At 50.2% G+C, this 25,736-nt stretch overlaps 1 protein-coding gene across 6 annotated transcripts in view; it reads right to left on the bottom strand.

Annotated features, from left to right (window-relative positions):
- Positions 1-25,736, bottom strand: part of NIN (ninein) — a 57,382-nt gene that overhangs the window by 19,736 nt on the left and 11,910 nt on the right. For 5 of the 6 annotated variants that reach the window (XM_082761393.1, XM_082761392.1, XM_082761394.1 and 2 more), the window contains exons 4-21: positions 23,559-23,728; positions 18,176-18,215; positions 17,222-17,412; positions 15,991-16,137; positions 15,283-15,450; positions 13,928-14,064; positions 12,819-12,959; positions 12,313-12,487; positions 11,312-11,422; positions 10,475-10,564; positions 8,985-9,138; positions 8,557-8,678; positions 6,941-7,467; positions 4,128-6,191; positions 2,810-2,935; positions 2,141-2,210; positions 934-1,149; positions 461-574 (exon numbers count right to left, since the gene is read on the bottom strand). In XM_082761393.1, coding sequence (XP_082617519.1) covers positions 461-574; positions 934-1,149; positions 2,141-2,210; positions 2,810-2,935; positions 4,128-6,191; positions 6,941-7,467; positions 8,557-8,678; positions 8,985-9,138; positions 10,475-10,564; positions 11,312-11,422; positions 12,313-12,487; positions 12,819-12,959; positions 13,928-14,064; positions 15,283-15,450; positions 15,991-16,137; positions 17,222-17,412; positions 18,176-18,215; positions 23,559-23,728 — 4,763 coding nt within the window. The remainder of the gene's footprint in view (positions 1-460; positions 575-933; positions 1,150-2,140; positions 2,211-2,809; positions 2,936-4,127; positions 6,192-6,940; positions 7,468-8,556; positions 8,679-8,984; positions 9,139-10,474; positions 10,565-11,311; positions 11,423-12,312; positions 12,488-12,818; positions 12,960-13,927; positions 14,065-15,282; positions 15,451-15,990; positions 16,138-17,221; positions 17,413-18,175; positions 18,216-23,558; positions 23,729-25,736) is intronic. The other variant, XM_082761397.1, reaches the window with a different exon arrangement.

Raw genomic sequence — 25,736 nt, forward strand, 5'->3', positions numbered from 1 at the left:
AGCACTCTTAATGTTACATCTCTGCTAGAGGACATGATGGAGGACACCAGTCCTCTTGTGGACCTAGATAGATATCAGGGACTGCTCAGTGGCTGGGGGATGTTCCCCTGCCCATCCCACCCACACAACCTAGAAAAGCCTGGTAAATTGCTTGATTAGAACTTTAAATTTTTGGTCTTCATTGTTGAAGTCCATCTGTGAAGATCCACTGCTCTGGAATACCTTTTGGCAAGGGCTAAGTGAAACCAACCTTATGTGAGCAATTGTCTACTGTACTGGGAGGTTTTTTCAGTAAGATTTATATTCCTCTAGTGTTACAACATTTTGTAAATTAACTATCAAAAATAAATATACATTAACTATTTCCAACTCAGTCAAGATAACAGATCACATGAAGAAACAACCAGCAGGGTGGTGGCTCTAACCCCATCACTTGATGGTACCGGGCAGGGTGCTGTACCTGTTTTGTCTTCTCTAGTTCCTGCTTGAGGACGTGGTTCTCCTGCTCCAATATATGAGCTTGAACTTTGGTTTTCGACAGCTCCATCTCCAAGGAGGACACCATGTTTGATGACTGCAGACAGTAAAAACTCAGATTTCAGCTTCAGAGTAACAGATTAACCCAAGGATGCTACAACTAGTGGGTTAGAGGTGGGATGCACAGGGCTGAACAGAACAGGCATGCTGGAAAATGCAAGTGAAAATATTTGCCATCACTAGCCTCTATTTTCAAGACAGAACTGCACCCTTCTATTTCTTTGCAGCAGCCAGAGAAAGCAGGGGCTGCCACACTTTCCCTCCACCCCTACTGCAGCATGCATAAGCATTTGCAATATGTAGTAGGAAAAGCTCAGATTTGAAAGACCACACACAGCTCGAGAAGGGGATGCTAATTCCTAAAGGTTCAGTTCACTCGAGACACTTATCCTGTACCTCTACTTTGGAGTTTTCCAGTTCCTCTTTCAGTACCAGTCTCTCCTTCTCCCATTCTTCCAGAGTACACTTCCCTGCTTCCCTTTCCTTTTGCTTGAGCACCCTTGCCAGCTGTTGGTTAAGATCCTGCACATCTGCTTGGCTTTTGGAGTTCCTCTGGCTCAGTTCTGTGTTTTCAGAGTCCAGCTGCTGGTTCCTGGTCTTCAGATCTGCCACCTGAAGTGGGACAGCAGGGTCAGTTATGACTATTCCTGTACTGGATGGTAGGGTTTTTGTTTGTTTTAATCCATTTCCTTTCTGTTCAGGTGATTAAAAAGAAAAGCTGACAAACATCACCCCAATTCATTGGCCCAGCCACAGAGACAGAATCCCAGCATGGTGACTCTGGATGGTGATACAGCAGTGAACTACCAGCACTCCACATAACAGTCACGACCCCAGCAGAACTGTTTTATTTCCCTATTGCCTGCAGAACTTGTCCCATGCCCTAGTATTAGGCCAAATCAAGTAGACCCCTATATAAAAGTAGGACTGCTGCTGATGACACGCTGCATGCAGCCTCACAAGCTTCATTTCTGGGAACTGGCCTCAGATGTATCAGCTCTATCTGGCATACCTCTCAGTTCCTTCTTCCCTTCGTTATGCTGATATAAGTATCTTGAGTAGCTGACGAGCTACGAAATTATCCTGAGCAATACCACAAGGAACATGGCTGTAAAACCTATTTAAGCCTTCTGTTGCTTGCCTAGCACAATGAACCTCCCTTTAAACAAAAGCAGTGAATCTCACAGATATGAGCAAATGGTCACTGCTGGCAGCAATCCCAGACCCATCCAGCTGGGAAGTAAGAGGCTGAGTCACATAACCTCTCTCCCGTGGGCTACTGCAGAGCATTACCCACAAAATGATTACAAAGGAAGACTTTAACTTCATATTTCCATTAAGTAAATTTTCCAAGTTGACTATGGAGAATGCTCTCAAGTCTGTAAGCCAGACAGTTACAGTAGCACTGCAGTTGTCTTCAGATCAGGTCAAAGAAGCCTCACAGCAATCCCAAACAGTTAATGAGAACATAATTATCAAGAAGGGTAGATAGTGGTCTTTTTAAAAAAAAAAAAAAAAAAAGAACAAAACTACCTGATGATCTAAAGAAAGACTTGTACATTTATGATTTCTCCAGAGAAGATTATGGACTCAGTCTGCTTACCTGCTTTTTCAGGTTGTCAACCATCTTCTGTACAGCCACCTTCTCCTTTCTCACTGCCTCTATCTTTTGCCTAGGAAAAAGGAAAAGCTCATATAAAAACGAGTGACCCTAATGTTAATAATTTCTGCAAGAACAGGCTGCTTTTTGACATCACGAGAAAAGGTAATTCTGGATGTTCATTATTTTTCACTTAGCATCTGCTTTGCATAGGCTTTGTGAGTACTCACGTCTTTCACCTACCCACATATTCCTTTCCTGGAAGGAAAGGCTGGGTTCCCAAGACTATAGGTAGTTATCTACTTGCAAAAGACCAAATTATTGAAGTGCTCTGTCCCACTGTATCTCTTCCTAATTTTTCTAGGGCTACACCAGCCTAACCACCTCTGTTCTTGCTGAAGCAGCAGGAATTATAAGAGGTCAGCTCCTAAGTGTTAGCAGTCACCTGAATCCCATCAGTGAGGCTCCTGCTTTAGCTCCAGGACTGGGGAGAAGCAGAAGGAACAGACCTCACCCAGGTGGAGAGCTGATGGCACCAGAAGGCAGCCTGTTTCACAGCCTGTAGGATATCTAACACATGAAGGTCTACAACGTGAAGGAGCTTTGTGAAAGGACTCTGCTGCTGTGTGCCTGAAGGCAGGCACGTGGTCTATGTCCCTGTAGCATCCTTACCGCATTTCTTCCCGGGATCCATTCAGCTCCCTCAGTTTCAGGCTGGAAGCACTACCTTCCTCGTTTAACAACGTCACCTCATTCTTCAGAGCAGTGTTTTCTTCCCTGAGCTTCTCGGCTTCACATCTGTGGCAGAGAGATGAGACATGAGAACTGCTCCTGTGCATTGTTCAAGCCCACGAGGAAAAAAAAAAAAAAAAAACACACTAAAAGCCTGAGTTGCTTGTGATACTTTAAAAACAAAGCTACAGCTGGCTTATTTTATGAGCTGTGTATGGATTCGTATAGATTTTACCTTTCAAGTGCTTCCCAGATCACTGAAAAGGGACATTCTAGCTATAAAAAAATCGCACAAAGTTGCTTAAAATCTAAGATACCTAGTAGAAGGATCACAGTCCAATACTGTACTGTACCTCTCAGTCCTTAAACTTCCAATAATGTATCCCTAACTTCAGACAGCCTAACACTGCCATATGGAGGCTGCACCCCAGCTGCTTCAGAGCCCTGTGTGTGGGAACAGCAGAGTTTGTGAGTGCCTTTCCTTTCCCCGGGCACCTGCAGGGAAATAATTCAGGCATGGGGCAATACTTGAAGGAACAATTTCTTATAGGAAGCCGGTGCTGAGGGATAACTAAGCCATTTGTAAGCAGTTTATGACCAGCACTGAGATACAGCAGGTAAAAAGGAAGCAACCTATTGTATTTTCTTTGTTACAGTGGTATTTGCCATGTAGTATAGCAGATGCATTCCTAATACCAGTTTGAAACAATCCAAAATAAGACCAATTCCTAACAAAAAATGGACTGATTCTTTAGCATTAACTTTGATATTTAGAAAAAGCGAAACGCTTCTAGCTTTCCAAGCAACATTCAGTACTAGAAAGGCACAGAGCGAAGAGGTGATATTAGTAAAAATTAGAAGCATTCTGGAAATGTTACCACAACATTTTGGACATAAAAGCACAGGAACCTCTGATAGCGTCAAGTATACACTGTGAAGATGCCTGCATCCACAGGCAGGGCAGCAAGTTGCTGGTTTTACCCCTTATTTTAGGTCATGTTCAGAGAGAACCAAGTCACGCACGCTTATTTCAGCCGTTGTTATCCACGCTTTGACAGCCTGCCTGCTACGGGTTAGAGTCCGAGGCACCTTTTTCTACTCAGAGCTAAGCTACAGAGGTTAATGCAGCAGCCGTGGGGCGGTCAGTAGGGCTACGAAGCGGTCAGTGGGACACTAGGTTAGTTTCTACGTGGAGCAAGCAGCACGTTGGAGCACGGCGGGGCCGGCACGCTTCCCACAAGGTTTTAGTGTACGTTACCTCAGAAGATCAACTTTTTGCTGCAGCTCAGTGCACGTGCTCTGCAAGCCGTGTGTCACTGTGTTCCTCTCCTCCTTCTCCTCATGGAAATGCACGCCGTTTTGGTTCCCCAGGGCAGTAACTTTCTCCTCCAGCTTTCTGTTGGGGTCTTGCAGCTCCCTCTTGTCTGCCAACATCTCTTTCGTTGTGCTGTCACATTGGGCCTGCTCGTCCTGCAGGACCCTGAACATTTCAGGGTGTTCTTCCAGCTTTCCAAGCTGGCACCGCAGCCTTAACTTCTCGCTGTGCACATCTAGTTTTCCTTGTACATCTTGGTTTTGACCACCTTCCAGTTCTTTAGCTTTTTTGAGGAGCTGTGTGCTTTCTTCTCCGAGCTTAATGCCTCCCAGGTTACCTGCTTCGAGCTTGCAATGAAAGCTTCTCAGCTTACATAAGCTGTCTTCTAGGGCTTTATTTTTCTCAATTAACTCGATCACTTCAGATTTTAGATCCATGTTTTCTGCCTGGATTTCTTCCTGGAGTGACAGAAGCTTAGCCTGTGCCACCAACCTTTCCTGCAGCTCCTCGACCCTTTTCCAAAGCTGAGGAATCGCATCCCTCAGGTCGCTGTTCACTGATCCAGGAGCGTGTTCCAGCTGGAGAGAGGTTTCCGTCAGCTCTTCAGCCCTCTTGAGATCAGTCTGCAGCTTGGAAGCATCAGAATAAAACCCTTTATTCCTGGGAGCTATTCTGTTATTCGGCAGATGGGCATTCTGCTGCTTAGTGTCATTTTGTAGTACTTTTAATCTGGGAACTCTCTCAAGATCTCTCTTTTTCTGCAGCAGAGGCACCTGAGCCACTAGCTCTTGATTTTTGTCATAATTAAGATTACAATCACTTCCCACTGCCATTTTACTTCCTCGCATCTGACCTGCCTGCAACCTGAGCATGTGGCTGTCTGCTCTGCCTTCATCCCATGGTTTCTCCACAGCAGAGCGCATCTCAAGCACTTCTTCCAGGTCTGCAGTGTCAGCCTCCAAAACTGGAGGCACATTCACACCTACCACCTTGCCTGCATCTCTCCAATCACGGGGCAGCCCCTGGAGAGCAGGATCCCTTCTGTCTTGCAGCTGTGGTGATTCTGCACCGGGGTTGGAGCGACCAGACCCAGGAGGTCTGGGGGGCTCCCGCTCCACAGCTCGCAGCCGTTGCTGCAGCCTGACAATCTCCGAAGCCATCCTCACATTTTCCTTCACAGCTTGCTCATGCACCTTCTGCAGATTTATGAGCACATCTGCATCGTCTCCCAGAGGTTCTATACTAGAGAAAGCAGCAATTTTGCTCTTTGCTTTTGCATATTCATTTTCCAGGACCCTATAATGGTTCTGCAGTGCGGAAAAACTAACAGCCTCCCACTGCAGTTTCTGTATTTTTTCTTGAAGGTTTGAGATTTCCAGATTCATCTCTGCCTTTTCTGTTTCTGCTCTTACACAAATGTCTTTGTTTAAGTTTTCCAAAGCAAGAAGTTTGGAATTCAGATCTTCTTTCTCTTGCTTATACTCACTGTTGAGTCTCTCCAGCTTTTGGCTAATCAGCCTCCCATTTTCCTCCACCAGGGATATCTGCTCCTCTTTGTCCTTTAGCTCTTTCTCATGGTCATTTTGGAGTCGTGTTATTTTATCATTCAACTTTTCTTCTTCCTTCTCAGCAGCGTTCCTCAGGTCTTGCAGCTCTTTCTGGAGCTGCTCCTTCTCACACACCAGCTTGTTCACTTCCTCCTTGAAGTTCTTCTCCAGCAGCTCTTTCTCCTGGCTCAGGGCAACAGCAGCAGCCTTTTCATTTGCCAGGCTTTCCTTCAGCTGCTCATGGGCTTCAGCAGCCTCCTGGGCAACTTCATCCCTTTCAAACTCCCACTGAGATTTTTCCTCTCTCTGCTGTTCAACAAGATCATGCAACTCTTGCTGGTAGCATCTTTCCAGGTTTTGGATCACTTCTTCATATTTATTTGCAAGTGTTTGTGTGTCCACAGAAAACTGAGTTTCAGCATGAGATGCTCTTCTGTTATAGTCAATTTCCATTTTTTTCCTAAACATGGTTAACATAATAAATTACTAAACTCTGAGCTAACTCAGAAAGATTCATTTTTTTTTAAGCTACTCAATAAAACAAGCTGAAAAGTTACTATTTCCGCTGAATTTTAGTGGAGCTACTATTTGATGGGTGTTTCTGAGAGTCAAAGTTAAATTTGAGGCAGTTTGCTGAAACTTCAGAAACCAAAATCTAATTGCCTTGGAAGGATATAACTCACTAAATGCCCTTTGATATTGTTTTGCATACAATATATGCCTTTCCTGTGCTTCTCATCAGATTTAGAGGGTCTTGTCCCAAGAACATCCCCAACCAAGATGTTCATGTCCCCCATCTCTCTCTGTCACCCCAGGACAGCTTCAGTTTCTGTTGACAGTCCTGCCTAAAAGCATTTACCAGCCATGCATGAACTTCTTCAGAAAAGACACCTCAAAATTCAAACTCTTTAAGTGCAAAGGACTGTAAAGCACAAGGACACTGAAGAGAGCTCAAGGCAGCCACATCTGGTTATGCTTTAACAGTGCCGTTGCCTCTAGGTGAGCTAAAAACCAATACAAATATCTGCTTGGAAGAAGTCAAAAGCCACTGCGTACCATCCCACCTGTGTCCTGGGATGAAGCAGGTGAGGGCACCGCTCAAAACACACCTGCAATAAGCCTCAGGAATGACTTCTGCACCAGCATCACTGTGCTGAGCACTCGCGGTCAGCGCAGACCTCTGCTGCCAGGGCTGGCGGGGACACTCACCTTTCCTCCTCCAGCTCCTGCTTGTGCTTCCTCAGCAGCTCTTCCTGCAGCTCCTCTTTCTCCAGGGCGTGCATTTCTGTCATTCTTTTCAGCTGCTCATGGAAGCCACGCTCCAGCTCTCCCTTCTCGTCCTGCAGTGCCTGCACCAGCACCCTCATCTTCTCCTCCACCCAGATGCTGTTCTGAAGCAGTTCCTCTCGTTCCTGACTGAACTTCTCCTTTGCCTCTTCCAGTCTGGCTCTAAGATCATCCTCGTGCTCTTTCCTCAAGAGTTCTTGCAGATTGGCTTTTTCCTCATTGAAACTCATTTGTAATTTGTTTTTCTCATCGTTATGCTTGCAGTCAAGCTTCTCCCGCTGTTCTCTGAGCACCGCTGCCTCTCCTTGCAGTTCTGCAACTTGATTTTTCAGGCCAGTTATCTGCTTTTCCATGACGTGCTTCTCTTCAGTATACTTCTTCCTCATATCCTCTTGCTCCTTCTCACAGTGGATTTTTGTCTCATCTAGCTGCTTTTCATAATGGCTCACCTGCAAGAAGGAAAAACAGATCAGTTCATTTAATAATGCATTTTCTAGATATGCTTCCTGTACATTTGTGTTACAAATTTCCTAACTTTCTACAGAATGATTTGATTTACATATTAGCATCTTATATCAGTTCTCCCTGCAAAGAATACCGAAGTGTGCAGCTTAATTTCTTACAGGGATAAAGATGATTATTCTGTAGAAGCCGGTGAAATCCATGCTTTTCTGTTCAGTTTGTGAAAGAAGAGAAAAGCCACTAATAATTTTTGAGTCTAAGTGAGTTTTGCAAATTGCAGGTAGAATATTTCACTGATTCCTTTTTCAACCCCCTCCCCAAATTAATTAGATGATGGATTTCCCTTTAAAAAGGCTTTTACAAATGACATGGGGCAAGCCCTTTAAGGAAAAGTAATTTCAGGGTAATATTTTTTGGTGCCCTTTCTCTATACCCATGCCTCATTTCCCCTTTGTAATCATGGCAGGGGGCTGTCAGCTTCATCAGAATAGTTTCAGTGCCCCTGTGCTGTGCCATCCACAGAACAGGTCTGTTATCGAGATGGTCTAAGAGATGCAACAGAAGCCCGACAGGATCCCTGACTTCTGGTCCTGAGCTGGCTCTTGCAGAACAAGCCTGTGAGGCCAGATCAATCTTGCAAACTAGGAAACCCCTACCCAGAAAATGGGAAACCACCAGGCACCGCCAACACTGCAGCAGCAGTTTCTGTGCTTTCACAGCATGGAGCGCATTTCAGCGCAGTGTTCCCCATGCAGACTCCTGCCAGCAGCCTTCCTAACCCACAATTATTCCCTGCCAGTGTGAATGAAGTGGCTGATTCAGCTGTGCCAGCCCTTCAAGACAGGAAATGCACTACTGCATCTGAAAGGCTCGCTGCTCCTGTTAGCTGGTGGGCGGCTGGGGGTGTAATGCAGCATTCATCCAGCCCTCACCAGCACCCAGGAGGAGCAGGGGAGGCAGAAGCTCAGCTTCACAGAAAGGTTTTAGTTTCACCAGGGGTCAGAAGTCCTTCTCCAAGAGCACACTGTTTGTATAAGGCTGGAAGAGTTGTGAAGCTTGAAGGGAAAATAGCTCACCGTGTCTTCAAGCTCCTGTTTGAGGTGATGTAAGTCCCTGTGATGTTGCTCCTTCATTTGTTCAATGGCCATTTCTGCCTCTATGCTCATGTTTAACGGATTGCAGTCTTCTGAACCAAGTCCTTTAAAAACAGTAATTATATACAGCTTCAAACCCAAACAGCTACATTCTCAGTAGAATTGGTAATCAATTTAAATGTATTTGGGCAGCTACAGCATCACTGAAGACAAGAAACTACAAATATTTGTTTAGCTTTGAATATAGCAGTTACATTCCACTTAATGTTACACATTAAAACGGGATGTTGTTTAAGGAGTGCACTAGGAGGGTTTGGGGGAGCCTTTACATCATCACAGCCAAGGCTTTATCATGAATATCTCATGAATATCTACATCCCTGAAGTTCCCACAGAGGAAATGTGTTTTACCTTGGTCAGGTTCAATGCCGCTGTTGCCGTGAGTTTTAAGATCGATGTCGAACTCCTCCGACAGCGAGTTTTTCAGCGATGGCCTGAAGGCCTTGCCCTGAGTGCGGTACTCCTCCAGCTCGGAGTGCAGCTCATCTATCTGGTCCTGCAGCTCCTGACCGCAGGGGAGGGAAAGGAAAGGAGCTGAGTGAGAGCAGGCAGGCATCCGTGCACCAACACACCCCAGTGACAGGGCTTTTAGGGGAGAAATGCTGTGGGTAAAGACTAAATCTTGCCAGTTACCATCCTTTTGTCTGCAAAACAACACCTTCTCCACAACCCATGCAAATAGCATGGAAGTGTTTATTAAAATAATAGTGCCTTCTTCAGGCTGAAAACATGCATTTTGCTTCCAAAGCCTGCACGTTCTAGGTCCTTTATTCCACTTTATTCCTTCTTCCCACCACAGTTTTAAGCAGCAGCTTAGGAACATTTTCAAGCATATTTGAGAAATACCTCCTCAAACACCATTCTACTTGAAAATCAAATCAGAAGCAAGAGATCAAATTAGAAAGGAGATATCCCCTCATTAGTGCATTTCCATCTGGTACTGCTGCCCGCTTGCCAGCAGAATATCCCAAGTGTTTGTGCCAAAATGCAACATGCTGAGCTCAATGAACATCGTTTATTGAGGAAAATGAATCCATGAATGTGTAAACATGCAGTTCTGCAGATTTGAAAGGTTCAGAAAGTGAACCTTGAAGACTGACTCAGATCTGCCAGTACTCAAAGAAGTCAGCTGCACATTTAAGCAAATTCTTACCAAGAAGCATCAGTTCAGCAAATATTTCTAGAAAATATTTGCTTTTTAACTCCAACTTCTTAACAGAGCTACTATGTTGTTGCAGATTATGCAGCCTCTAGCCAAGACAGTCCTTCATTGAAGGAAAAGAGTAATGCAGAACAGGCGAGCCAAATGCTTATTATCGTTGTAGTCATCAGAAAACAGGTATGGAAATAGACACTTGCAGGCCCACCTTAAAGAAGCAGTCAGCTGCACAAGATGCAGGGAGAAGGCAAGCTTTAGATCTGTGTAGTTTTATTTCCTTAAACTATTACTGTTCCAGAAGCTGACAGAACTCAGATATCTCTTATTCCTGCTGGTAGTTCCTGCAGCTTTAAATTCAAATGAGGGCATCCTTTATTTCACGAATCAGACAAACCACTGGCACATTGCCACACAAAGAATTAAGCTTGGTTTACACCGGTGGAGCAAAGGAGGCTCCATATACCCTATTCCAGCCCACCCCTAAGGCATCTTACCTTCTCTTGACCATTTGCTTCTGCGATAAAAGCTTTCCACCACCCAAGAGCACAGATTAATGTAGAAAAGAAATAAACCAAAGCATCACAAACAGCAGTGTTGCATTGCATGCTGCTTCCAGAAAGGATGCTCTTGGTGAAGATGCATCCCTCAGGTGCTGTGTCCCCAGCCCCAGGGCTCGACTCACCCTGCACTGCAGCTCGTACTTGCTCTTCATTTGTGCCAGCCTCTCCTCCTGCAGGAAGAATTCTGCGCTGCTGGGATCGAGGTCACCGTACTGAAACGGCATCAACAGGACCCAGTCAGTCTTCCACACACCCCAGCTGGGATGCAGCTCTCAAGCAGTCCTGCAACCTGCTCCCTCTTTTTTTTTTTTTTGGTGTTTTTATTTCATTTTATTTTTATTCCCCTAGGGAATCCCAAAAGGGAAGAACCTCCCTAATGGATACTAGCTGCTATCTGCCCGTCACTCTTACACTAACTTTGATTTCTATCTTAATGCATGTACAAAGTCAGTGTATTCCGTAGAAATAAACATTTCCAACTTGAAAAAAGTCTGGAAAACAGATGCTGGGTGAGGATCATTGCAGAATCATCACCAAGGAGCCTTTGTCTGTAGATGCACGTGCACAGAAATACCTTTGGAAAAGCTGATGAGTTTATTGTATCATTGCCACGCTCAGCTGTTCATCTTTTTTTTTTTTTTTTTTAAAACAGAGATGCCACGTAGCACCAGACACTTCAGGTATCATCTGCCCTAGCTGGACATCGGGTCTATGTGAAACTATATTCTGGGGAAAAATCCCTGTAAACCTGTGGAATGACTGCTTTGCTGTAAGCCTTGCTGTTATTGCTAAGCAGAGGACCACAGTGAGGCTGGGGTCTCCGCAGATTTATTAACTGGAGGGAGTCAGGCTCAGCATTTATCTGATCCCCTTGGGAGCAGCCCCTTGGGACCCCACCAGCAGCACCTCGAAGCAGATTCAGCTCAGGACACGCTGCAGAGAGGAGGATTTACATTTACCTTCTCAGCCAGGACGTTCTCCAAGTTCCTTTGCAGCTTGCTTGCCAAGCTTTCATACTCCGCCAGCTTTTCCCCCGTTTCCAAGAGCTCGCTTTCCAGACGGCTGTTTTCCTGAACCAGACAGAAACCCGACAGCCTCAGCATTTGGAAGACCAAAGAACCAGAAAGTGGCAGCTCATTCGAGAAGAGCAGTCTCCCAGTCAAGTCAGGGCACAGCACCGACACGAGCTGCAGCCGATGACAGGAGCTGTGAATTTCTTTCCCACTGTTCACACGTGCACAGTGAGTGTACGCTGGCTGTGGGCCTGGTGGCCACCAGGCACACACTTCTTACTTGCTAATCCCTGCTTGGGGAGGAGCATTTTACACTTTCCATGGCACCAAAAGGACAGCTGACCTGGTCAGAAGTCACCCTCCTGAACATCTTTACGGGTGTCAGCTCACGCTGACTGTCAGCGCTTTTGATATTTGTAAGACAACACCATGACCTTTAGCTTCTGCTCAGCTTAAAAAAAAAAAATAACACAAAACATTATGATAAGGCAGCTGTCAGATGCAGAAAAAAATGTGATTTAAGTAAAAAATTTTCAAAAAGTTTTCCTAAAAAATTTGGAAAAAGGATTCGAATATGTGGGATCATGGGTGAATGATATCATTGCAAGACAGCAAATAGGTTTTCAAATGGAAAAACAGCAAACTTGCTTTAGAGTTTTAAGCAATGTTTTAAGCTTCATCCAGACATGACCTCCTGGCTGGGCAGCCAGAAATCTGAAAGGGAGCCCTACAAGTCCTAGCAGTAACCAATCAAGGTGACCCCAAAACATTTATGGATGTGCTTTTATCTGGCTGAAGCTACTTTATCAGCTGAAGCTACTTTCACCTAGCTCAATATATGCTGGCATAGATCCTCTCAACAAGGATCAAATCACAAGCATCGCTCCCTGCTTTTGCATACCCTGGGTTTTCAGCAGAAAGTGCCATTTGCTTTCAGTCCCTGTTACCTTCAGGGAGAGGGTGAGGCGGTCACGGATGTAGTTCTCATCAGTTTTCAGCTTTTCTATCTCCTGCTCCAGCTCCAGCCGCTGCTTATTAGCCTGCTGCAGGATTTGCTCCCGCTCTTTCCGGAGTTCATTCTTTAGAGCTGTGATCCGCTCCTTGTATTCCTCATCCAGCTTCCTGTTAAGGCATCAAAGGCAAGGAAAGCTCACAGAGGGAAGCAGGCAGCAAATGCCACGGCGTTAAGCTGGGTGGTATTGGCACTCCGAGCCACTGCCCCTATTGGGGCTGGCTCCAGACAGAAGCACGGGGATTAACCACACAGATCGGCCGCACGGTGCTGGATGATTTTTAGTCCTCAGGCTCAGACCAGTTTTCATCCAAACCACAGGTGCTCACACCTCTCCTGCCCTTCCTCCCAAGCCTCTACCTCCATCACCAACACCTGCAGTGATGACGAGGACAGGCAGGAGCTGCTCGTGCTCACCCGGGGTGTCCCAGGACACTCTACCTGAGGTTGTACTCGTTCCGGCGCTCTATCGCAGCGTGGTGGTCATCAACTTCGGAGGCCATCAGGGATTTCAGCTTCTCAGCTTTTTCCAAGTCCGACCGCAGCTTCTCTTTCTCCCTGGCCACTTGGTCCACCCGTTCCCTAGGGTGAACATGGCCGTGCTGGGTTAAGGCAGCCCTCCCCCAGAGGAGAGGCTCACCAGAGGCTTGTCAGAGAGCCTGGAAGAATTTCTGGGGGTTTCTTATCCTCAGCTGCATTTGTAGTTAGCTATGAGCTTGGGCACACAGCTCTGGGCCTGTCTTGGTGCCCCCACAGGTCCCAAACCAGATGCGAACCCCCCGCCCCATTTACTTGTTCTTATTTTTATCGCCTTCACCACTTCATCCTCACATTTTATCCCACCTATTTTAATCACAGGTTAGCAAGGTTTGCTTTCCTGAGCTGCTTTCTTGGTGGAAACTCAATAACAAATCTCCCCATAAAGTAAACATAAAAAGACAGACCCGCACAGTGGGAAGCTTCATCTTTTGCTCTAAAAGTGAAATGGGGAACTCATAGGCATGAGTGCTAAGCTGATAGGTAACACATCTGTGGTCTTAATGACCAAAGTCATCCCCAGTGATGCACAAACAAGAAGTCTGCACACCACAAGTCCTGTGCAAAGTCAAATTATGTTTGACATTCAAATGAAAAAAAGGGGAAACTCAGTTTGTACCTCATGCATCTCTGTCCCACAGCAAAACCTATGTAAAAGTACTCCCAGAAAGCATTTAGGATTTGTGGTGTCGCTTATCAGGTTGTGCTAGCCTCTGCCTGAACACTTTTGTGTTCCTTGGCCAGTGCCCACTGCAGACTGCACTGATCCTTTCAGGCTGGGAACAGCCTGATGCTTTGATTCCCCCCCAAGCACATTCTCCTGTGATACTTGGCTATTTTATCCAAGTAAACCCAAATGAAGATGAATTAATGATAACCCAATAACGATGATTAGGGGGACAGGCAGTGCGATGCCCCTCGGAGGGGCCGTGCTGCCGCTCAGCGGCTGCTCCTTAAGCTCCTGCTGGGCAATCCCCAGGGAGGAAGCAGAGACAACAATCCCAGTGACTTACAGCAAGTGCCTTATCTCTGTTTTGAAGCTCGCCAGGGCTGCCTGGTGGATGCTGTTCTTGGTTATTAAAAGCTCGTTTTCTAGTGCCAGCGTCAGCTCTGTCAAGTTCACCTTCCCGTCCAAGCTGAAGTCCAAAGCCTGTGGAACAACACGCTGTTGGAGCAGAGCTTTCTTGCTCTGCAGGAGCCTGAAGACATTTGTACACAAAGGGAGAATAAACTGGGGAGGCTTGGAAAAGCTCTTTGCTTGCTGATGAACCCTTCAAGAATGGCTTTGGGGCAATAAAACAGACCTCTCAGGCACCTTCCTACATTAAAGTGCTGCTGCCAGCTCTGCAGACGGAAAAACCATGGCTACACTGCAAGGGCAAGAGGAAAGTAAGCCCGTGTATGATTAAGAATATTAATTCTTTAGGGGACATAATTGCACCAGGAGCATTTGAATGTTTTAAAAGGCAAGAAAGTGGTTGAAAGCGTTCACATAAAATGGGTATTGTAACAGAGGTGATACAGAAGAGGTCTTGCAGGAGGTTCCACAGTAAAAACCCCACCTCTTCCAGCACATTATCAGTAGGAACTGACTGTATTTTCCTTCCCCTCACCTTGCACAAGCACAAAGGAGCTCACAGTACTGCTGGTGGTGCAGTTACTGCACCCATGCCACCAAAACCACGCAGCAGCACGGCCAACGGGGCCGGCTGTGGGCTAAAGGCAGCTCCTGGCAGGAGGTGAGTTAGGGGCAGACCGTGCAGGTCTGGTTAAAATAATGTGGAATTATCAAGCTGGGCTGAGTCCAGGCTCCAAAAGGGTTTTATTTGCATGAGAGCAACAGTTTTGCATAAAGCATTTATGGCAGCCTGGATGTTCAAAATCCGTATGGACACAAAATGCTAAGAAAAACCTGTCCTTGTCATTGCCAGTAACCCAGCAGGTCTGGGAACAGACACGTGGAAGTGTCTTACCCCGTGCACAGCTTCCAGCAGGACGGGCAGCTTGCTTCAGGTTCCTGATTTGCAATACATATGACCCTTTTACCCTGTATAATTACTGGGCAGTGCAAGCTGTAACCCGGATCATTCCAGCAGTAAGAGCTTTGCAGGTGCTGCTGTTCAGCGAGGTAAAGGAATTAAATTGCTTTACGCAAATGTAGGTGACCTCTTCGAGCTGAGCTGGAAGCCCCATTACATTTTATCATTAACTTCCAGCTCTCTCAATGCAGGAAATCACCGGAGATTTCCCAGAACAGTTACTCTAGCACCAGGAATTTTAGAGGGAAAAAAATCCAGTTACAGCCCAGAACCTCATAAAGAGGGGGAAATAAAGCAAATAGAAGGAGTGAGCTGTGCCTGCTGGTTACCTTCAGGATGTCCTGGCTGTTCTCGACGCCCTCCTGGTGCCAGCAGTCGAGGATGCCCTCCACACAGCCGTAGCCCATCCCATCGTCCAGGCTGGAGAAGAGGCAGAACCCGAGGGTGCTGGGCATGGCAGTGGGGCCAGCTGTGCGTCTCCCACTCTCATCGAAGGACTGCAGAGAGAGGGGAGAGCTGTGGCAGGGTGCAGGCAAGGTGCAGCACCCCGGGGGTGAAGGATTTAGCCTGCTTTTCCTCACAGCAGAAGCACTGCTGCTGACCTCATGGCACTGCAGCATAACCAGGTGCTTTGGGCTTCGAATAAATTCGAGGAGGAATAGCTTTGGATGGGTTCTCTGTGCTCCTAAAGTGTTTTCCACCACCTGCTTTTAAGTGTTGCCTTTCCCTTAGAGGCTGCATGGGCACTTGTGTTACAGCCCTCAGCTTCCAGCCAGAGATGGGCAGTAACTCCAGACTCTCAAAAGAAAAAAAAAAAAAAAAAGGATGTGGGATGTGCAAGCCCACAGCCTGCAGCTGACCTCAGGCCACCTTTTCCCCCCTGTGCGCAGTTTGCACCCTTTTAGTGCCCACCACGTCCTGCAAGGTGCATCCCAAACCCCATTACTTCAAAGGGGCCATCTCTTCTCTTCCCCAGGAGGATGCCTCCTGCCCTGTCCCCATCCCAACAGCCCCGAGGGAGCCGAGCAGCCCCTCACCTGCATGGAGAGGTGTCTCTTCAGCTGTCGGTATGGGGTGGATGCCGAGGGCGTAAGTGGCTTCCCGTTCCTGAGCAAGCCGTAGAAGAAATCCTCCACGCTCATGGTGCCATCTTGGTCCAGGCTGTGGAGCACCCCCTCGAGCACCTGCGAGCAGCAGGGGGCAGAAATTTTCTGGTTATTGCCAAAAGCACCGCAGCAAAACTCAGCACAGCAGGCAAGGACCAAAAGAGCTGCCAGGCTCGCTGCATCAGCACGGACTGGGAAAGTCGTCTTACAGAAAACTGCAGAGCTATGCACGCTACCGAAATCCTGCCTGCCAGAGCATATAAGCTCCTTATCGTGGTTATCTTCAAGCATCCATCTTGTAAGGCAGCACGAAAAAGCCTCATTGCGCCCTGCTCCCGACCCCAGGTGACACGAGGAATTTAGTGCAAGTTCGTGAGAAAAATGCCCAAACCTCCGCAGCATCTGAAGCCACTGAACAAAAAAATAGTAGGGCACTACAAGGTTACAATAAATCTATTTTATACTTCAAGGGCAGTCTTCTTGCTTACAAACAAGACTAAACATACTAGGATTAGAGAGGTTACGATAGTCCCTTCCTATTCCTTTGCCTTCAGTTTATTTCTCCCACTTGCTGCCTTTCCTACTCTTTAATATCCTGAAAACATTTTTACAAATGCTGCAAAGGAATAACAGCCCAGAAACAAGCTTTATAAAGGAAACTGTTTCAAGCAGTGGTATTCTAAGATGGGAAGCAGTTTTATTAAAAAAAGCACTGAATCTTAAGACGACATTTTGCTAAAGAAATAATTTACTCAGGGACTCTGTCTGGAGGACAAAGACAGCCCGCAGGTCTTTGCAAAGTCAAAAGCAACTATCTATGAATATTTGAACCAATATTTGCTTTCCAGATAGACAGATCCTAGGATTAAGGAGTCATGTTTGGAATCCAAGGTATGTTTTTTAATTTAAAGTTTACTCCGTGATGGTACATGGTGACGGACAGGCATTACGGTGCAGGGCAGCTGCCTCGGCCCAGCGCAGCCTCTCGGTGGTTCAATGCCAACAAACCCCATGGAAAGCAGCGAGCTGTTAGCCTGCACTTGTGCTTTGTGATAAGCAAAAAGCGATGAGCCACAAGGCAGGCATCTGTGGCAGCACCAACACCCAGCACGCCTCCGGGTGCGAGCCACCCCTCCGGCAACCCCAGCCCCACGGCGCTCACCTCCCCACTGACATTTTGGAGCCCAAACTGCTCGCAGATGGAGACGAGCTTCTTGCGGTTCAAGTGGCCATCCCTGGTGATGCCGAGGTGCTCGCAGACCTCCTGCAGTTTCTCCTCTATCCACTCCGGTGTGGGCAGCGAGGCGCCGGGAGAGGCGTTCAGGTCATCCGGGTTCCAGAAACGCAGCTGCCCTGAATTGGGGGAAAACAGCTCCGGTGTATGGGACTGCTCCCCAGTGACCACCAGGAGACCCCATGCCACATGGGACCCCGTTAGACAGCCAGAGCCCCCCTGCTTGCTTGGCAAAGAGATTTGCAGACCCCAATGCACAGAGCTTGCTCAGCTGCAAGGCCACCTCCTTGGGGCTACCACCTCACCCCACCCAGGGGCTGGGAAAGGGCTTTTTGGGAGCAAAACTTTGGTCCTGTTGGATGGGGTGGGGGTTAGACCACAGCTAATGGGGTAGGGGTGTTGGGGCAATTAGAAGCTATATGGCTTAGCTATATGGCCGTGGCGCTGGGGCAGGACGGGGAGCCCCCACCCCGGGGTCACCCTGCTGTCCCACAGGAGGACCCTAAGGACTGGTTGGGACTGACATCTAGTGCCTGCCACGCTCCACTACAGCCCCACAGCCCCCAAAGCACGCTCAGGACCAGGCCTGGAGATGCTAGGCCATAAGGCAGCACCTTCAAGGAGCCTGGTTTCCTCCCAGCATGGGGCTCGCCTCCATCTCGTGCTGACAGCAGGAGGGGCAAAGCATGGCCGTGACAGAGGAACGGAGCACGGGATGGCCACAGGGGCTGCACCGTGTGGTGCTTTGCCTGCCTGACCCCATATACGGCCCACACCAGCACCACAGGCCTGAGGTGGCCCCACAGGATGCTTTTTTTTTTTTTTTTTAGCTGTGCTCCTTGGGGCTTTGAAGGCAAAACACACCCAGCTGCTTGCTCTTACCCTCTGCCTCGTACTCCTCGCTGCCCCGCGTCTTCCAGTGCTGGGGAGAAAACAAAGGGGTCCCGGGTTGTTATTATGGCCAGACACGGCGCTGATGAGAGGCTCCAGCACCGGCATCAAACGAGGCTTTCATCTCCTCGGTCTCGGTGGGCCAGGCTGGCAGCCCCCGGCTTTTTGATGCTGCCTGCTGCTGGCAGGCACGGTGCTGCCGTGGGGATAAGGCAGGGGACTGCCAAAGCCCCCCAGCCGAGCCAGGAGAGGCGCAGCAGCAGATCAGAGCCGTGCCGCTAAGAGATGGGGGATGCAGCGAGGATCGTGTGCTGCGTGTAGGCACTGAGTGTGCATTACCCCTTCCTTACAGCATCCTGGGTGACTCCCACACCCCTCGTGGGTCCTGCACGCAGCCGGCCTGAGCTCCAGGATGAGAGCAGAGCCTCGAGCATCCCCGTTGTGGGTAGCCCGTAACGTAACCCTGAAGCACACCACCACCCCACGGCCTCCCTGGGGGATCATGCATCACCTCCGCCTCTCTGCAGAGCCCGAGCATCCCAGGCAAAGCACGTTAGCAGCAAGTAATTAAGCTGCAATGAACCTGCACACGTGAGGGCGATGGGGACATCTGCTCCCAGAGCACACACGATGTAGGAAATGAAGGTTTTGCTGCTTTGTGCTTCCCCCTTTACAAAGGGGACACATCTGCCTGCAGAGCTTGGGGGCCAGCAGCCTGTGCTCGGCCAAACCCACCCCAAAACACCTCTGCTGGTGATAGCTGTGGGTCAGGAGAGCAAACTGCACTGCCAACAAGCTCCCTGAGCTACACAGAGGAGAAAAAAAAATCCTTTGCTGCTCTGAAGCCACCCTGCTTCCTCCTAGGCAATGCAGCAGCAGCTCAGGCAGCACCGGGAACAGGGCAGAAGCGCAGTGCTCAAAATGACTTCCCGTACGTAATGTGCTGCCCTGCCACCACCAGCCTTGTACCAGCTGAGGGGATTTGCTAACGAGCCATGCTCAGCAATATTAACTTCTAGTTTAGCGACAGCAGGGGCAGATGTTACTTCTCCACCACCACCAGCGCGTGCTTGCGCATGCATGGCGCTGATGGACTGGATGGCAAAGTCACCCGGGACATAAAGAGGCTCTAAATCATCACAGAAAAGTTCAATACATCTCATTCAGATTACAGCTAAAAGCCATTAATCTACGGCGTTACCATGGGAACTGGATTAGGTCACTGGACTTTTTTAGCTCTGCCGCTTGTGCCCGTTTCAGCTGCCGGATGAGGGAAGGGCCGCTCCGAGCCGCAGCATCTCCAAGCACCCGTTTGGTTTTGGGGCCAGGGCAGGAGCCCAGGAGGGCAGGAACCCAGGAGATTTGGGATCTTTGCTCCCCCAGGAGGCTGCAGGCAGCAATCAGGCTGGCACAGACAGGGCTGGAGCCTGCAGCTCTGCTGGATATCTGAATATCTGCTGGATATTTTGGGCAAAGCCATGGACATAAGGAAGAACGCACTATAAAGCTGTGCATTTCAGCCCAAAGAAGCATTATTCAGCTAGCTCCACCACCATTAGGGTGGGCAGACTCCCCGAAAACCCATCATGCTGATCACACAGAGCAGGAGCTGAGGCAACAGGTACCGTAAAAGCAGAGACCAGCCCCTGCTCCCCCAAAATGTACAGATAGCACCCCGCCTTGTAAGTGCTGGTCCATACACAACAGCCCTCGGTGCGTGGGGAGAAGGCACCTTTGGGTGCCAAAAGCAGCCCCTGCCCTGCGCTCCTGTCCTCACACCAAGGGGTAACTGGGCAGTGATGCCCAGAAGGGGACCCACTGCTGCATCCAAGGCTTTTTGCATAAGCAGTGTGTGTATATTCACCTCTATAATCATTTTATTTAAAGAACCTAAATGTGGCCATTTAGCACCAGAACCTCTCATATCAAGGACTTGTCAAAGACAAAAACACTCCAAAAAAAAAAAACACAACCAAAACCCCAGGAGCCCCCAGACCACAGCACAGGGTAGAACCACGAGCCCAAAACAACCTGAGGACACCAAGGCACCCCCTCACCACCAGCCCCGGGGGGCTGTCGTGACCCCCTGGCAGCATTCACGGGGGGCCCCAGGGTGCCCTTTGTGCCGCAGGGGCTCGGGGTCGGCACCGCCAGGGGGATGACAAAGGGGGCCTGGGGCCGGCGCACGGCGGTGTCAGGCAGGGCATTGTCCCCGGGCGGCGATGCTCCAGCTGGATGTGGGTCACGCACGGCACGGGGGGCTCAGGAATGCATTATTGGGGCGGGCGCGTGCCCCCGCGCGCCGAGCGGCAGATGGCCGCGGCTTTCAATGCTCGCCGCCCTCCAGCTCGGGGCCCGGGCGAGCATCTGCAGCCTGGGCCGTTTGCTCGGCCTGGCCTCTCCCCAGAGCGACGCAGCAACCTCTCCCACCCTGCCATCTGCTCCAGCGAGACAGAGCTTTGTTCTCCCCCGGAATATATTGCTAATTAAGACGACGAGCAGGGGCGCAACGCTGAGCCCGCTGCGCACACGGCCAGGCGATCCCTGGCGGCAGGGCTGGCAGCCCCACAGCCTCTGCTGGGGGACAAATGATCACAGCGAGGGCTGCTGAGGGACAGCAGAGCTCCGCGAGCCACCTCGCAGTTATCTTTAGCTGCCAAGCAGCAATAAAGGCACCTACGGGGAGAGCAAGCACCGTGCTGAGCTGTCACCCGCAGATCCTGATTTTTTTTTCAGGATAAGGGAGAAAAAAAGCTCTGCTCTGCTACAGCCCCATGGCTCAGCAGCTTTCCAGCAGGGAGCAGGGCACGGCTCTGCCCTCTCCTCCCACGAGGGAGCCACAGCAGACACCACGCTGGGCAGAAGCCAGCAGGCAGATGCTCAGGGAATGAGCAGCTTCAGCAGGCACCGAAGGGACAGGGCTGGGACACGACAACAGTTTGGGAGGTTTTGCCTCCTGCAGTGACAGAGGGACCTTTCCCGGAGCAGAGCCCAGCAGCTGGGCGAGGGGAGGCGACAGATGCCTGACTCTGAGGTCTGGAAGTCAGCACAGCCTTGGGACGGGGAGCATTTGGCCACCCCTGCATCGAGGTTTTGGGATGAAGCGATCTCAGACAGCAACCAGGGCTGGAGAGAAGCGGCTTCAACCACTGCAAGTTTTCACATTGCTTTTGTAGGGGGCTTTTAGGGTCTCAGCTCCAGCAGCACCACATCCACAAAGCCACCAGAGCCACAAATTCCTCGCTGCCCAGGAGCCCGGTGACATCCCGGTGGCAGCGACGCCACCGAGCTCAGGCCTGGCTGCTCGGGGCTTGGTCCAGTGGCACCTGGAGAGGTGACGGAGCCACTCGGGGCAGCCGATCGCCACAGACCAGCCCTCCCCGGCTCCACAAACACGAGATGAGAGGCTGAGAGGGAAGGAAGCCTCCCAGACAGAGCCCGAGCCCTTCTAATTGGCACCGCTTGAAAGCAAGCGCCAATTAAGCCGCGCTGCCCCAGTTCTCAGGCTGGCGAAACACCCCGAGCTGGAGACAGCCTGAGCGCACTCAGCAGCGCATTTATGTGCACAGCAGGAAAATAAAAAAAAGGGGAAATGGTGCTGGTTGTGTCAAGCCCCAAAATATCAGTGCCTCGGGAGCCTCCAGCACCAGGCAGCATCTCAGCCCCAGGACCCCCAGCGCCTCCAAGAAACCAGTTTCTACATATACCAAAATATCATCCTCTTAGAAACGAGATAGTAATGCTGATAAAGATGAAAATTACAGATTTTACACATTTATCCTGTTTTTCTTGGCTCACGTTTCAAGGGAATTAGCCACCCCATCCACCCGGAGAGGCGCACCAAGAGGCCGTGCTCCCTGCCGGCTGCACCCAGGCTGTTAGGCACCGATTTAGCTAATTGTCTGACCTTGTTAATGGAGCAGCCCTTCGCGCCTACCCAACAGCTAAAAGCGAGGAATAAAATTAGAGTGGCCTCTTCTATCGAGGGCATCGCTTCCCCAGGGGGTGTGGGAGGATTCGTGCTGGTTTCCAGGGCAGGGCAGCCCAGCACCAGGAGGTGGGTGAGCATCACCCAGGGCAGCGAGCAAGAAGGCAGGGCAAAGAAGCTGCCTTTGGGGAAAAAACTGTTTTTTGAGCTTTTTTAAAAAAGCTCAGCTTCACAGGAATAGTAACACATATGGCTGTGAAGCTGGAAATTGGAAATTTCTCCCTTCCTTCCCCTCTCAGGGCTGAGCATCCCTGTGTGCAGGGTGGCTGCGGAGAGCCCAAGGGAAGCCGGGAAGAGGAGGGCAGAGAGCAGCACGTCACGTTTCCCCTTCCCAATGGAAAACTTGTGCCGCACACTCCTGAACACTCACTGCTGAATTGACAATGTCTGGCAAGCCCTCGGCGGGCTGGAACAGGCCCAGCTCCGAGGAAATGCACGTTAATGTGCGCCCAAACCCAGCCAGGCTCTCCTTCACCTTCAGATTTTTTTGGAGAAGCAAAACTGGAGCCTGAGTGTGTGCCCTGTTAGCACCCACGCTGCTCGGAGTGGGGGGTGCCCAGCACTAAGCACCCTCCCCCTAGCACCAGGACAGGAGAACAGCCTTACAAGTGGCTCACTAGGAAAAAGAAAACACAAAGGGCTGAGCCCACAAAGGGCTGAACCATGAAGGGGACAGCTCTGAGATGCCAGCACCATCCCACGCCAGCCGCCTGCTGCCGACAGCCGCTTTGCCAAGCCCTCTGATGGCCACGTGCCCTTGCCCAGCCCTCCCACCAACACGCCAGGGCCTGGCGGGGTTTTCCTGGTGAGCTGCTGGAGGAGGACACGCTCCTTCTGCTCGCATCGCTCCCAGCCCACACCTCGTTAGCCGCGGAGGCAGGGTGGCAGCCAGCTTTTAATTGCTGGCCAGGAGCACGGTGAGCGCACGTCACCGCGCCGCCGCGCACGCCCAGCTCCTCCTGGGATACCCACGGCTCTGTAGAGCTGATCCTGGGCAGGATTTTGGGGTCAGAGCAACAGATTTTGGGGTCATCTGCTGTAGGAGATGCATAATGGATTGCTGGGGGACAGCAGGAGGGGACCACCCCCTTCGCTTGGTGAGCACCAAGGACATTTGAAACGCCTCCATGCTGTGCTAGCACATCACAGAGCTGCCCACCTTGCTTGGCCATGGCCACGGGCTCAAAACAAGAAATTATTTCGCAAACTGATGGCAAAGAGACAGAGCAACCTCATGCGAAAGAGTGGTTGGGGCAGACCAAAAGAGAGAGAGGTGAGAAAAGGGGACAGGGAGGGGAGCAACTCAGCCCACGGGGGCAAAATCAAAGCGAACCCCAAAAGCAAAGCGCAGCCCCCAGCCCACAAACCCCAAAAGCAAAGGCTCACCTCCTCGCAGCCACCGGGAGCGACGTGCAGGGGCTGTGCTTCCTCGCCCAGCGGCTCGATGACGGTCACCTCGGCAAAATCCTCCACCGACGCGCGGAACTCCGGCAGGGAGCGGCGGCCGTAGCGCTTGCCACCTTTGATGTACTTGGGCTGCGCTTCTGGGGAGGAATCTGTGAAGTTTGGGAACAAAGCATGGTGGTGACACATTTTTCCAGGTCCTGCCTGGCTCCTGGGCACACAGCTGGTTTGGTGGCAGCTCTTGGAGCACCAAAGTGCTGCTGCTCCTGTCCGGCAGCATGGACCTTGCCGAGATTTTGGGCACGGAGGGTTGGGACCGGTCCCACCCCAAAGCAAATATTGGCACAAAGCACAGCAATAGCTCTGCCTTGCTCACCCCCAATCCATTTCCTGACGGGGTTTGCTCGGTTAACAAGGTGCTGGGGGAAACCTGTCAGCCTTGCCAGCCCTGCCTCGGATCGGGAAGGCAGGCAGCTCTGCTCTCCTCGCACTCATCTTCATTACCAGGGACGGGCAGGTTTAATTAGGGACGGCATCGCCAGAGCCTCCAGATCACCCAGACACCTGGGCAGCCCCTGCCGCTTGAATCACAGCTAGATTAAAAGCCTGGAGACGAGCAGGCAAGTGGAAAAAAACCCAGCGAGTTCGGAGGCGAACATCCCCCGAGGGGCCCGAAAGGAGGAGCTGATCCCAATGAGGGCCGGGGCAGGTCCCAGCCTGCACCAAGCGGCGTCCCCACAACCCTTGGGAGCCGCCACCTAATTACAGGGGGGCTCCGTGTGGCTCCAGCTCCCCCGCAACAACCTCCTGCCTCCGGGGCCTGAATTATCCACGAGCACTCGCTGACAGGGATCAAAACAGAAAAATAAATAAATAAGCACGTTTCGGGCTATTTCCAGCACGAGTCATCCGACGTCTGGAGCAGGGGGCAAATTAAGCAGAGGGCCAAATTAACCAGGGATTCAATTAGGGAAAGGCTCTCTGCCGCGCTTTGTGTTGGCGTTTGCTAACCTCGCTGTCGAAACCCACCCCCCCCGGGACCTGATCATCTTTGTTTTTCGCCACTCGCAGCTCACCGAGAGCGGCAGCTTTTTAAATTTTTTATTTGCAGAGCGCTCCGGTACGAAATAAATGCAAGGAGCCGAAATAAATGCACTGATCAGGGCCGGGGAAGCCGCTCCATCGCTGGCGCACGGGAAGCAACGGGTCCCTAAACCCCCCCCCCCAGTGCCAAAAAGCCTCCTCGGGTAATATTCCTTCAGATATAGGAGGTTTCAAGCTCGTTAGAGGGAAAAATATTCCGCAACTTAGCTATGCAATGAATTATAAAATACACAGGCCTGGGAGGCCTTTGATTCCTCCAGCCCCGCGCTCCATCCGGCCGTGCTGCAGCTCTAGGGAACAACCCCGGCGCCCCGTGTTTGAACAAGGCCGTTTTAACAAGATTTGCTGCAGCTGGGACCCGGCACATGAAAGTTGGGCGATGAAGTGTGCCGATAGAGGAAAAAAAAAAATAAATAAAAAATAAATAAATCGCAGGGAGACAGGCTGATTAAGCGAGAGCCGGAGAACAAAAGGCAGCCTTATCGCTCCTATTAAAGCCTGCCCGATGGTGAACAATCTCCATCCAGCAGCTCTCTCTGAAATGCTAATATTTGTGGCTACCCATTCAGCCATTTATTGCCTCGCAGAAGAGGGCTGGGGGGGTGGGGGGGGGGGCTTTGTGTTTTTCTTGATAAATAAATTTTCTCCGCCGAGACACGGCCGCACCTCTACGCCCATCTGTCTCCGGGAAGGCCGGGGGAGAAGCAGCAGCAATTTAAGCCCTAATCAGGTTATTGCTACATTTACCTCTGCATTTCCTAATGCTCAGAGTCGGGCTTCCAATCCCCCCCGACAGCTCGGTTTAAGCACGGCAGCAGCCAGGGAGTGAGGAAAACCCAGCACAAACACAGGTGCCTTTACGCCAAGCCTTGCAAACAGGCAATGGGAGGTGGGTTTATTTTTTATTTTAAGCAATTTGAGGCTGGCAACTGACTTAGCTCTCTCCACTCTGACTCCTAGACCACCCTTTGGTCTGAACATCTCATTTTTCCTGTAAATCAGAGAGTTTTGAGGCCCGGGAACATCTCCGGGATGGAGCGGTGACATCCCCAAGCC

The sequence above is a fragment of the Aythya marila genome (assembly GCF_965140915.1).
Source record: "Aythya marila genome assembly, chromosome: 5".
NCBI lineage: Eukaryota > Metazoa > Chordata > Aves > Anseriformes > Anatidae > Aythya > Aythya marila.